Raw genomic sequence first — 14,474 nt, forward strand, 5'->3', positions numbered from 1 at the left:
TCTTTACTATACTAACCATAACAAAGTTGGTTTAGTTGGTTTTGCTGATGCAGGTTATCTATCCGATCCACACAGGTTATGTGTTTACGCACGGTGGTACGGCGATCTCCTGGCGTTCCATGAAACAGACTTTAGTAGCCACATCGTCAAATCACGCGGAGATTCTTGCCATACATGAAGCCGGCCGTGAGTGTGTTTGGTTGCGGTCTATGACTCAGCATATACGGACGGATAGCGGCTTAGAAGACAACAAAGAAGCCACGGTCATCTACGAGGACAACTCGGCCTGCATCGCGCAACTCAAAGATGGTTACATCAAGGGAGATCGGACGAAGCACATACTCCCAAAGTTCTTCCACACACATGAACTACAGCAAACTGGACAGGTTCAAGTGGTGAAAGTTCAATCATGCGACAACTCAGCCGATCTCTTCACCAAGGCATTACCGACGACGACATTCAGGAAGCTCACGCACCAGATTGGAATGCGGAGGCTCAAGGACTTAGAGTGATGCTTGGAACAGGGGGAGCAATGTGTGCTGTACTCTTTTTCCTTCACTAAGGTTTTGTCCCAATGGGTTTTCCTGGTAAGGTTTTAATGAGGCAGCATCCCCTTAGCACATTGCAGCGATCCCATCCTCGCATAGGCACGGTCATCTCGTCCAAGGGGGAGTGTTGTAAAACACTTGGTGGACTCAACCTGACCGGCCCTCTATCAGTCCTATGTACGGTCCATTAGACTTAGGCCCATCGGCCATATGTGTTAAAGGCCCATTCGGCCATGTTATTATTCCTAGTCGGTTTTGTACTTAGTCTCCTTGAGACTCTATATATATGTTGTAACCCTCCTTGAGATTATGAATAAGAAGAATAAGAGTTTTCCCTAAACCTCTATTTACAACATGTATCTTTTAGTATTAGGTATATTATTCCTAGAGATAATATACACCATTTGTATCATAAAATATATTTTTTTAGGATTTTTAATTGTATCACAAAGATTGATTTTATGTAATTTTGTTAATTAATGCTAGGAAATTATAGATTTCAAGATTTATTAATTGAGAATTTAAATGTTTTTTAATTAATGCACATTTGATGGCAAAATTGATGTATTTTTTGCCTCCAAATAATCGGTTAATAGTTATAAGAAATATGTTATTATAAATAAAAATTACATTTATAACTAAACATTAAATGTTTTCTTAATTTATATGAAAATTTTAAAAAGATGAATACTCATGCTCGACAATTACCCTTGAGAAATAGGATTATAGTACTCTTTATTCGATCCTAAGATCATGAGTACCTTTTTCCAAGACGGGACGACTATGGATAACAGGTTTTAGTGTCTATCTTTATAGTATTAAAAATTACAACAAGCAATTTAAGAATTTTAAATTTATATGAAAACATATTTTTCTCCGTGTTGTACCACGGATTACTACCTAGTTTGTTTTATTGTAAGAATAGAGAATTTGCTATAGATTTTAATAAATATGGTCAAATTACTATGTGAGGTTACAGAAGTAACATCGATTATCGTTTGCTCACTGTTTCATCGATTGGATGTTTTTGTTTTAGGTGTTAATCAGATGCTAATCTGATCTAAATCTAGTTCTAATTGGTTTTGTTTGTCTAATAATTGTTTAAGCGAACAATAAACCGATGAACCCCAGATTTATGGGGTAATATATCTAAAACTATTAATTTGGAGAGATTTAAATATAGAACTTTTGTTTCGGTGAGAAATATGTGTAGAACTTTTTTTGATGGATATATAAATTAGGGTCAAAGCTCGGTCTCTATCTAGTTTTGGAGAAATAGCTCTTTTTCCTGGATATTATATGTAAAAATAAGTGAATTATGCGGTTTCATTGACAGGTCCGGCTCAATAGGGTGAGGAGGAAGTGCGACTGCCTAAAGCTTACCTACTATAAAAAATTCCATAAGCCAAAAAGACTTAGAGTTTTATGAAAAAATAAAATAAATAGCCTAAAAATGATTATTAAAAAATCCATATTTCTTTTAAAACTTATTTAAAAAGCCCAATTTTGTTCTAAATGTCTTTTTATATCGGAAAGGAGCCTTTATTATCAAAATTTGTTAAAAATCCACAAAACGTGCTTAAAAAAAGTCATTTGTTGAGGGTCGTTTAATTTGGATAATATTTTGAATGCTTAGGAAATGTTCCATGGTCTACGTACCAACCTTTCTTGTAAAGGAAAGTTCATGGCTATCAAGATGGATATGAGTAAAGCTTATGATCGGGTGAACTGGTCTTTTGTCGCACATTTACTCAGGCAGTTCGGCTTTTGTGAAAAGTGGATATCCTGGATTATGTGTTGTGTAACGTCGGTTCAATATAAGGTCATGATTAATGGTCAAGCATATTGTTGTATGGTCAAGCATATTGTTGTACCCACGATTCGCCATCTCGAGAAACAAGCAAAGGGCCTGGGCCGGGTACGCTAAAAGGGCCAAGGGTGTAGCGTTGGTCGGCCCATCAGGCCCAAAGAAAAGAAGAGAACGCAGAGAGGCGTCATATTAATCAGCTCGTAGCTCAAGCTTGGTCAAAGATTCCCGCATTCAATTAGATTAATTAGGACGCGAAAACAATGTAAAATTAATTACGCATTGATTGGGTAATTAATTGGTTAGTATAAATATGTAAGGGGGGAATCATTGTAAGGGATCAAACTTTTTTCCACTCAAGCAATAATATACGCTTTTAGCACTCAGATACTCTCAAGTCAGTTCAGAACTTTAACGGTGGTAAGCTCCTCCATTTCATAAATCACTTCGGAAGGGGAGAACTAGTTTCAGTTCTCACATTTGGCGCTAGAAGGAGGGGAGTTATCAACTATACTCTTGCTAGTTCCGATTTCATATCCGAACCCGCTTTATTCAAACACCGCTATGGCTACCGACTCTTCCAATCAGGTAACTCTGGAAACTATCCAGAAACTTTTGCAGGACTTGACTGAGAAATCCGACCGTCAGCAAGCAGCCTCCGCTGCTCTTACCGAGCGTTTTGACAGCCTGGAAGGGCAGGTCTCTACCCGTTTGGAGGCAGTCACTACGTCAGTAGCCGACCTTTCAGCCTCTCACCGCGCATACGCCGATCGGGTCGATCTCCTGTCCTCCGATCAAAACCCTCACCGACGCGCTTTGGATTTCACTGGCGTCATTCCGCCTCTCACCTCGCAGCCTGCAGCAGCAAACGCCACTCCGGGAAATACTTTCCCACCCCAGCTAAGTACTCAAGCAGCACCACCATTGGACGGCGATAGCCATACTCCGGTTCAGCTCGATATGGCTGGATCCTCCAAAGTCCCAGTTCGTCTTCCTCCCCATATGGGCGGAAACAGTCCGACTCCTGGTTATGCCACCAACCCCGAGATCTTCCGTATGAAGAGTGAAATCCAAGACATGCGATCTGTAATGCATAGTACAACCACTTCGGCACCGTATATTTTTCGGGTGATCGAAGAATCAAAGCGAACTCCTTTCTTTGATCAAGTAGCCCGAGTCCGCGTCAAAGATACTGGCAAAATTAAATTCTCGAGCTACGATGGAAAAGGAGATCCGACCAATCATCTCAAGACCTTCTTGTTAACAGCTAGCCGCGTGGACCTCGAGCCTCATGAAGCAGACGCTGGATACTGCAAGTTGTTCGCAGAAACATTCTGCAGACCAGCTCTACTTTGGTTCGCATCTTTGACAGCTGGCTCCATAAATAACTTCACGGAGCTGTTGACCTCTTTCATTAAGCAGTATTCTAGCTTAATCGAAACCGCGGTAACAGACGTTCAGCTTTGGAATTTGAGCCAAAATGCCGGAGAGTCTCTCCGGTCCTATATAACAAAGTTCAAGGAAATCCAGGTCCAGATTCCGGGACTTTCAGACTCGACTGCTCTGGCAGCACTAAAAAATGGCCTTTGGCACGAATCTCGTTTCCGCGAAGAGTTGACTGTAAATTGGTTCCCAACCATCCATGACGCATTACACCGGGCTTCGAACTGGATAATTGTAGAGGAAGAAAAGGCTGCCGGTGCACTAAAACATAAAGTTGCACGTACAGGCAAATCTCGGTTCGAAGCACCTGCTAAAAAGACTCCGCCTTCCACTCCAAAGTCCGGACATGGCACATTTGTGGTCAACCAATCTCCCAAGAAGAATTCTCCAAAGAGTTCACCGTCCAAACCCCCATTTTCACCAAGCTCCAAGAGCGGAGTACTCCCAAGTAACAAATGGGTCCGAGATAAGGAAACGTATTGCGAACTCCACAAAACCAATACCAACTCAACTTGGGACTGCAAGAAGCTGATGCACCTTCTCGCAAAAAATACGTTTCCGGAGAGATGCCGAACGTAACTATTGAGGAGCTGGAGCAGAAAGCAACCTCTGAAGTGGACGAGGACACTCCACCCTCGAAAAAACCAAAGCAAACAGATGGGAACAAAGCCCCTAAAAAAAGAATCGACGTCATAATGGGGGGCTCACGCCTTTTTCGAAACTCCATCACAGCGATCAAAGACCATCAGAGGAAGCTCACGAGCCCTCAGCCGATATGAATTAAGGTCACAACAAGTATCTTACCCGAAGTCACTTTCTCGGAGAAAGAAGCCGAGGAACTAGATGCTCCGCACGATGACGCACTCGTCATATCACTAGACGTTACGTACCACGAGGTATGCCGGATTTTCATAGATACTGGCAGTTCGGTGGACTTAATATTCCTCGAAACGCTTACTAGAATGGGTATCGGAAGAGTGCACATTGTGGGACCACCTTCTCCCTTGGTCTCGTTCACGAGTGAGACATCGATGTCGTTAGGAACAATAACATTACCGGTCTCCACTCAAGGAGTGGTAAAAATGGTGGAGTTCACAGTCTTTGACCGATCTGCGGCTTATAACGTTATTATGGGAACACCTTGGCTTTACTAGATGAAGGCAGTAGCCTCAACGTACCATTAGTGCATCAAGTTCCTAACCCCGCAAGGAAATCGAGAGATTTTAGGGAGCCAAAGGACGGCGAGGAACTGCTATCTCATGAGTCACAAGCTTCTGGTTCAATAGCAACCACAGCTCGAGGTCCCGAAGAATCCAGTTCGGAAACAGCTAAAAGGCGACCTCACTGAGTCTATCTTCATCAATGATAGGTTTCCAGATCATGAAATCAAGATTGGAGCCGATTGGATAGTGAGCTCCGCACCAGTCTGATATCTTTTCTGAAGGAAAATATGACCACCTTCGCGTGGTCCGTAGACAAAATGCCCGGTATCAGTTCGGAGGTAATCTCACACGAGCTAAATGTGGATCCAACGTTCAGACCTGTAAAGCAGAAGCGAAGGAAACTGGATCCTAAGCGAGTTGAAATCGTTAACAAAGAGGTGGAACGTTAACTAAATGCAGGGCAGATACGCGAAGTAAAGTACCCTGAATGGCTCGCAAACACAGTGGTAGTTAAGAAGAAGAATGGAAAATCACGAGTTTGCGTCGATTTTACCGATCTGAATAAGGAGTGCCCCAAGGACAGCTTTCCACTTCCACATATCGATAGGCTAGTTGAGTCCACTTTGGGCCACGAGCTGATGTCTTTCATGGTCGCCTTCTATGGTTACAACCAAATCCTCATGAACCCGGACGACCAGGAAAAGACCGCATTCATTATAGGCCGTGGGATTTACTGTTACAAGGTGATGCCTTTTGGGTTAAAAAACGCCGGAGCAACCTACCAGTGACTAGTAAACCGAATGTTCGAGCATCAGCTCAGAAAAACCATGGAAGTCTACATTGACGACATGCTGGTGAAGTCTATGGAGGCCAGCTCGCATCTTTCAGACTTGAAAGTTTGCTTCGACATCTTGAACCAGTTCGGGATGAAGCTTAACCCCACAAAGTGCACCTTTGCTGTCCCATCAGGGGAATTTTTAGGATACATCATCACAAAATGAGGAATTGAAGCGAACCCGAGGCAAATTAACGCCTTCTTATCCATGAGTTCCCCTAGGACTTTACGCGAAGTGCAACTTCTTAACGGACGAATCGCAGCTCTCAACCACTTCATCTCCCGATCTACAGACAAATACCTCCCGTTCTACCAGTTATTTACGAAAGGGGGGAAGAACTTCTTATGGGATGCGAAGTGCAAAGAAGCATTCGCTCAGCTGAAAGCGTACATATCTGAACCTCCGGTCTTGGCTAAACCTGAGTTCGGTGAGCCACTTTTCCTTTACGTAGCTGTTTCGGACAGCGCAGTAAGTGGAGTCTTGGTTCAGGAAGAAAGGGGGGAGCAGAGACCAATCTTCTATGTCAGTAAGTTGTTTTTCTGGGGCAGAATCCAGATATCCTATGATGGAAAAATTGGCCCTAGCAGCAGTTACTTCGGCAAGAAAGTTGCGACCTTACTTTCAATCCCATAAAATCGTAATCTTAACGACGCAACTACTTCGAACAGTGTTGCATAGTCCAAGCCAGTCTGGGAGGTTAGCTAAATGGTCTATCGAGCTTAGTGAATGTGTCATCGAGTTCCGAACTCGAACCTGTGCTAAGGCGCAAGTTCTGGCAGACTTCCTGATAGAACTCCCACTAGCTTGTTCGGTCAGCGACAGTATCGACGTCCCATGGACATTGTATGTAGATGGAGCATCTTCTAGATCGGGAGCAGGAATTGGGGTTCGTCTCGCCTCTCCTACAGGTGAAGTGATTGAGCAGTCGTTTCGCTTGGCATTCAATGCTTCAAATAACAAAGCCGAATATGAGTCCTTCCTCGCTGGCTTACGCCTCGCAGTAGGGATCGGTGTCAGAAAGCTCCAAGCTTTTTGTGATTCGCAGCTGGTCACAAACCAGTTTTTAGGGGAGTACAAGACAAAGGATGGTCGTATGGAGGCTCATTTGTCTACTGCTTGGGAATTAGTAACTAAGTTCGAGGATTTTGAAATCACTAAGATCCCACGTAGTGAAAACTCTGCTGCGAATGCCTTAGCAGCTCTGGCATCGACTTCAGATCCTACAATGACAAGAATTATCCCCGTCGAGGTCATTGAGTTTCCAAGCATTCGATTAGAGAGCTCGAATGTATTTACTCATGCAATAAAGAAACGATTAGCTGCTGAAGAGGCAGTTTGCAAGGCAGTTTCGAACTCCTTGTCACAGGAGGACTCAGCTCCTATCACGCTTGCTCCGAACGATATTCATCCACCTCTGGTGGAGCAGGGAACAAATCAAACTCCGGAACCATCTAGCTCACCAGTTGTCGACCAAGTTGTCAACCCGCACTCCACTTCGAGCAGTACGAACACCCAGCCGGCAGGAGACTGGCGGAGCCCGATCTGGGCTTACTTGGAAAAAGGGGAACTCCCAGCCGACAAATGGGCAGCCAGGAAACTCAAAATCGTCAACGCACGGTATTGCATCTACAGAGGAGTACTCCTACGCCAAAGTGTAGCTGGTCCCTATCTAACATGTATTGCTGGCGAAGAGCCCGTGATGTTAATGCGAGCTGTTCATGATGGTCCCAATGGAAATCACTCCGGAGGGCGAACTCTGGCCTTCAAAATCAAAAGGCAAGGCTATTTCTGGCCTACTATGGTCACAGACTGCGAAAACTATTCCCGAACTTGTGAGTAGTGCCAAAAGCATGCTCCATCAATCTATCAGCCTACCGAACTCCTGTCGTCGGTTTCTGCACCTTACCCGTTCATGAGGTGGTCTATGGATATCATTGGCCATTTACATTGGGGACCGGGAGGAGTTCAGTATGTGCTTACTCTTACTGATTATTTCTCCAAATGGGTAGAAGCAGCGGCCTACGCGAGAGTAACGAGCCAAGAGGTAGAGCAGTTCGTGCTAAAAAGCATAATCTATCATTATGGCGTTCCTCATGAAATCATCACCAACAATGGTCTGCAGTTCACCTCCTCGCAGTTCGAAGGGTTTTGTGCGAAATGAAAAATTCGACTCAGTAAGTCAACTCCTCGTTACCCACAAGGTAATGGGCAAGCCGAAGCAATGAACAAAGTCATATTAGCTAACTTGAAGAAACGGCACGATTCTCGTAAAGGGCGTTGGCCGGACGAGCTGCAGGGCGTTCTTTGGGCAATCCGAACAACACCCCGCCGGGCGACTAATGAAACACCTTTTTCCTTGGTTTACGGAGTCGATGCCGTAGTCCCAGCTGACATAGAAGTGCCTGGAGTCCGTACCTTGCTAAACCCATTCCAAGCTGTGGAAAATGAGGAATTTTTACAGGATACCCTCGATACAATCAATGAGCATCGGGATCGGGCTTCAGTTTGGATTCAGAACTACCAGAACGCAGTAGCCCGTTATTATAACTCCAAAATCCGAAGCAGGCCCTTGTCAGTCGGCGATCTAGTCCTTCGGAAAGTCTACGAGAACACCGAGGAGCTCAACGCAGGGAAGCTGGGAATCAACTGGGAAGGACCGTACAGAATCACTCGTGAAGTGCGCAACGGAGTTTACCAGCTGGAGGATTCAAAGGGAAAACCAGTCCCGAGGTCCTAGAACTCTTTGCACCTTAAACTTTTTTACAGCTTGTTTTCTTGTATCGAACTACGGTTGGCTTGATCCGGATAAGGGTACGTAGGCAGCCCACTTCGGGTCCAGCTATCCATTTTAATAAAATCAAAAGTTTTCTTAACTCTTTGTTCATAATGGTTTCCCCGTAAAAACAAACATAAGCCAAAGTCTAACTTCGCAAATATCAATTAAAGCCGAAGTCTAGCTTCGCAAATATCAAATAAAGCCGGAGTCCAACTTCGAAAATATAAATTAAAGCCAAAGTCTAACTTCGCAAATAGCAATTAAAACCGAAGTTTTCACTTCGTACTCAGGAAGCAGACATTCTTTTTCTTCCTCTTTAAAAACTAAAAGCCGAAGTCTACTTCGCAACTATCAGTAAAGGCCTAAGTCTAACTTCACGAGTTTTTGAACGAAGTTTTACTTCATATCGTGTAATTCTGGATTATATGATCAGGGATTAAACCTTTTTTTCACTCTGGGTCAAACTAAAGACATCTCGTTCTGCGAACTTAAAATAAAGATTGCGGGAGTAGAGTTCGGAGTTGGGAGAGTATGAAGATTAAAAAAAAACTTGTTCGAAAATATGCGCGAACGGAGTGGTCACCACGACCAAAAACCTCTGACTTTGGTTCAAAAAGAAAATAAAAACAACTAGGGGGCACCTTGTGCCAAAACAACCCCGAAATAAAAGTCTACTAAATATTAGAAGGGAGGGAAGGATCTGATGCCGCTTCGGGAAGGGTTAGGCTCATTTCTGCGATCTCCACTTCCGATCTGGTAACAGCTCGAAAGGCGTCCACCCCCTGGTTCGACATTCGCCCGAAATTCTCATCAATTGTAATACTCAAGGGAAGCTCGTTGCATAACAACTCGGGCGTATCTACCAAGAGGCTAGAAAATGCGGAAGGGTCAAAATCGTAGAGGGTTACCTTCGAGACCTCCTCGTCGGCTTTCTCTTCATCAGCTCGCAAAAGTCCAAGCTCGGCCTCCATGTCCTGAATCTCTCCCCTCGAGATTTCCTCAATCAGCATCCGGTTACCTTTAATCTCGGCAGCTTGGATTTTTGCTAGAGCTAACTTCTCCCTTTCCTCGAACTGAACCTTCACCTCCTCGATAACCGGACGGAGAGTTTGCCTCATTGCTTGTCTCTCCTCTCTCCGCACCTTCTCGATCTCACAGCTGTTACCGGCTTCCAGAAGCTGATTGCGGAGTTCGACCTCGTGCAACTTACTCTTTGCCACCTTCTCATTCTCTGTGGCCTGGTAGTAAAGGTCGCTCGCCTTCTTCAGCTTGTTTCGGAGGTCCTCATTGGCAATCCCGAGATCAAGCACCTCTACCTCAGCTTTCTTCATCCAAGTCCGGATCTGTTCGGCCTTCTCCACGGTCTTGGCATTCTCGGCTTCTAGCTTAGAATATTCTGCCACTTGGGCTTCTAGGTCGGCAATTCTCTTTTTGAGAAGGCTCACCTCGGACGACGAGGGTGAAGCAAACAGCTGATCTTCGTAAGATGCCACCGAAGTGTTAAACTCGATCATCAGCTGGGAAAGTAGGCTTGTTAAAAACGAAAGAGCCTTTAATAAAGTACAAGGAAAACAAAAAAAGGTCGCTAACCTCGCCAATCTTATCCGCAAAGCGGAAAAAGTTTGCACGGTTGACTTCGGACATGTTGGCGAACGCCAGAATCCGAACTTCAGGCCATGTGTAGCTCCTCATCAGTTCAGCTGGAGAAGCTGGGCGAGCTGCATAATTTGAGCGATGTTATTTTAACCTAAGTATTTGGAATAATAAAGGGAAAAGCAAAAACACCTTGGGTCGTTCTCACCTCGGGGAGAAGGGCGCTGTTCATTCGAAGGTAGCGTCCCGGAGACACCCCCGGACTCTTTAGTGGGAGGAAATTCCCTAGACCTCTTCTCCTAGGAGGGACTCCCATCTTTCGAACTGGATCTACTTCGCTCATCTCTTGACCAGTCCGGGCACGGCTCTTCTCGCGGGAAGAGGTGGAAGTCTCATGTTCCTTCCTCTTCTTAGATGAATCAACCCGCTGGGAGCTGACCTCAGCAGAAGTTTTTCCTGTTGGTGGAGAGGGAGCCACGACCTCCCGCAGTCCTTTGCTAGAATCAGCAAGGACAATCACAGGAGGCTCGGATGGACCGACTGAAGGTCCGGCTGAATCAGCAGGGAGTTCGGAAGGGCCAGCTGGGAACACGAAAGTCTTGCTTACCTCGGGAGCTGAAGAACCAGAGTTCTTGGCAGGGATGCAGGCTTTGCCTTCGGCAAGAGCTGCGGCCATTTGCCTCTTCGCTTCCTTCTCAGCAAGCCTGCAAGCTCTTTCTTCTCTGTAATTTATCTCCGAAGAGCTTATATGATCAGAGCAAACAAGGGAACGTCCTCTGAGTCTGACCTCGAATTCTCTAATTCTTTCGCACGAAAAGGAATCCTAGGCAATCTGACCACGGTTGCAGAACCGCGAGAAGAACTCTGCGAACGTGGGGCAAAGTAGACCGCGCTCGAAGTGATCTGAAATAGAAGCAAGAAAAAGGGTAAGAAGCAAGAAACAAAAAACCTAAAGGCCGTACCTAACAAGGAACACCATTCTACCAATTTTCGAAGTCCACTTTGATACATGCAAACTCGAGAGGTGGCCAAACGTGAGTTCGTTCACCGGGAAAAAAAAGTAAGATTTCCGCCATTTCTCATCCTTCTTGGGAAAGTCATCAAAGACCTTCAGTCCAGAGAGCGGACTTACGTAAAGCGTATCCTTGGTGCGACCCGTCTTCACTGTGTAAACTTGAAGGAAGTCAGCCAAGGATAGCTTGTAATCAAACTCTTCCCCCAGAGTCTAAAGACACAGGACGGTTCGAACAAAGTTCGGGCACATCTGAGGAAGAGCGAAGCCCAACTCGAACATCATCTTTACAATGAGTTCGGAAAGAGGGAACGACAGTCCGCACGCCGAGAAAAAGATCTCAAACGCGCAACAGTAACCGGGAGAAGGATTCTCCAGGGACTCGTGAGCTTCAGTAAATATGATCTTGATCTCCGGCAGAATCCCGGTAGACCCCCTGATCTCGGCCATATTCTCTGCAGAGAGTATCGACGGCTGATGGGGACCGTAAACGCCAGGAATCAGAGGCTTCACTGCTTTACCCGGTGTAGATTTCAGAGGCGACATGCTTTCTGGGTAAAAACGAAGAAGATTGAACTAGGCGAGAGAAAGTTGAAGAGAGTTCCGGCGAACAACGAAGAACAGAAGAAACGAGAGAGAATCGCAGAATAAAACAAAAGCACACTGAAATTTAAGAGTAGAAGGGAGAAGTCGGGCGAGTTTACCTTTATACATGGAACCAGGGAGTAATGATTGCCTGGGGAAGCGAAAGGTCTCGGATCGCTTTTCTTCTCTCTTATAGCATGTACGCTGCCTGGTGGGCCCCAGGGCTTGTTCGGGAAGGCAAATCTCATCATTACCATGATCAAATCATGGGATATGGGGATATTCAGTTTCTCGAAATTGATCATTTGGAAATCAAAAGTCCCCCGAACTGCTCAGCTCTGGAGACTTGGGGGGCAACTGTTGTACCCACGATTCGCCATCTCGAGAAACACGCAAAGGGCCTGCGTCGGGTACGCTAAACAGGCCAAGGGTGTAGCGTTGGTCGGCCCATCAGGCCCAAAGAAAAGAAGAGAACACGGAGAGGCGTCATATTAATCAGCTCGCAGCTCGAGCTTGGTCAAAGATTCTCGCATTCAATTTGATTAATTAGGACGTAAAAATTATGTAAAATTATGTAAAATTAATTACGTAAAAATTATGTAAAATTATGTAAGGGGGGAGTCATTGTAAAGGATCAAACTTTTTTCCACTCAAGCAATAATATACGCTTTTAGCACTCAGATACTCTCAATTCAGTTCGGAATTTTAACGGTGGTAAGCTCCTCCATTTCGTAAATCACTTCGGAAGGAGAGAACTAGTTTCAGTTCTCACACATATGGCTCCATAATTCCTTTCGGGGGTTGCATCAGTGGGATCCTTTGTCGCCCTATCTCTTTATTCGTTGTACAGAGGTGCTCATTGCTCATTTTTGGAAAGCAGAGCAAATGAAGCTTCTGACTGGTATCAAGGTGTCGACTTCTAGTCCCGCCATCTCACATCTCTTATTTGCGGATGACAGTCTTTTTTTTGTCGGGCCACGAGGGAGCAGTGTGAGGTGGTATTAGGGATCCTAAGGAAGTATGAACAGGTTTCGGGCCAACAAATCCATTTTTAGAAATCTTTGGTCCAATTTAGCCATACGGTGGATACTGATCTCAGAGAGGAGTTAAAAGGGGTTCTGGGGATTACAAATTTCGGTGGTACGGGTTCTTATTTAGGTATTCCAGAAAGCTTGGGTGGAGCTAAGACGAAAAAACTTTCGTTTGTTCATGACAGATTGCAAGCACGGGCAAGTGGGTGGCCGGCTAGACTTTTATCAAAAGGCGGTAAAGAGGTAATGATCAAGTCCATCGCTATGGCTATTTCGACTTTTGTGATGTGTTTTCGGCTACCAAAGACGGTCACGCAGAAGTTGGTTAGTGCGATCTCTAATTTTTGGTGGAGTTCATCATGTCAATCACGAGGGTTACACTGGGTGGCATGGGATAAGCTGTGTAACGGTAAGGATGCTGGAGGTTTGGGTTTCTAGTGTTTGGATGATTATAACACCGCCCTGCTAGCGAAACAGCTCTGGCGTTTGATCACAGTCTCGGATTCACTTTTTGCACGGGTGTTTAAAGGCCGCTACTATCGGCATTCCGATCCTTTGGATCCAATTAAATTTCACCTCTTCATGCCGAGATTGAAGCCCTTATATGGGCTATGCATTTCATGATTGGGGCGGATAACCTATCTGTCGTATTTCTCGACTGCTCCGACTTGGTGAAGATGGTGTCTTCGCCTTCCGAGTGGCCAGCTTTTACGCCTTATCTGGAAGACATACAGTTGGATAAAGAAGATTTTGTTTCTTTTTCATTACTCCACGTTCCTTGCTCTCAGAATAGTAAAGCGGATAATCTAGCGTGACATGTTCGCTCAGTTCCGCACTTAATTACCTATATAAACAATGCTACTTTGTATTGGTTTGTTTGAGTCAATCTTGTATCTTGTTGTCTAAAAAAAAGTCTAAAAATTCCCAAAAACTTTTTTGTATAGCAAAAAGGTCCGAAATTTTTTTTTTTGCCCTAAGGCTCAAACTTATGATGAGCTGGGGCTGCTCATTGACTGTCTTGAAGAAAGTCATTTTTGATAAATTAATATATGGTAATGCTAAAAGAAAATTGTTTTTCCATATGATATGAATTGGGAAAAATGTCATTAAAATCATGAACTTTCAAATTTTGGCTATTTAAAACATGAACTTTGTTGTAGGCCATTTAAAACATCAACTTTCGTTGACTAGCTTTTTTAAACATGAATTTTCGTTGACCAGGCAAAAAAAGACATAACGTTAAATCCGATAATTGACCTACTAACAGACGTTACTATGCCGTTAATCACTCCGTTACTAACAAAACGACATCGTTTTAATAGAAGTTTTAATTTGAAAAATGTCATTTAAACCATGAACTTTTAAATATAGGCCATTTAAACCATGAACTTGTAAATGTATGTCATTTAAACCATGAACTTGTAAATGTATGTCATTTAAACCATGATCTTTCAAATTTATGTTATGTAAAGCATAATACATAAAAATGGTGATCAATCTTTCAAACTCTAGTGCAGTATCCTAAAACTGATAGACAAGGGATTCTGTAATATTCCCTTTCCTTGTATGTATTGATATTGCTTGGGCATCACCCTTATACACTTGTATATATTGTGCATAATCTAATGAGAACACCATCAAGGGTTTATCAAGTTACATGGTATCAGAGCCTATTTCTCT

General features: G+C 44.1%; 1 protein-coding gene across 1 annotated transcript; it reads left to right on the top strand.

The window, feature by feature from the left end:
- Positions 11,907 to 13,232, top strand: LOC104733796. Its single transcript, XM_010453344.1, has 2 exons — positions 11,907 to 12,173; positions 12,819 to 13,232. Exons 1-2 carry the CDS (start codon positions 11,907 to 11,909, stop codon positions 13,230 to 13,232), a joined length of 681 nt encoding a protein of 226 aa, XP_010451646.1.

The sequence above is a fragment of the Camelina sativa genome, chromosome 12 (assembly GCF_000633955.1).
Source record: "Camelina sativa cultivar DH55 chromosome 12, Cs, whole genome shotgun sequence".
Classification (NCBI taxonomy): domain Eukaryota; kingdom Viridiplantae; phylum Streptophyta; class Magnoliopsida; order Brassicales; family Brassicaceae; genus Camelina; species Camelina sativa.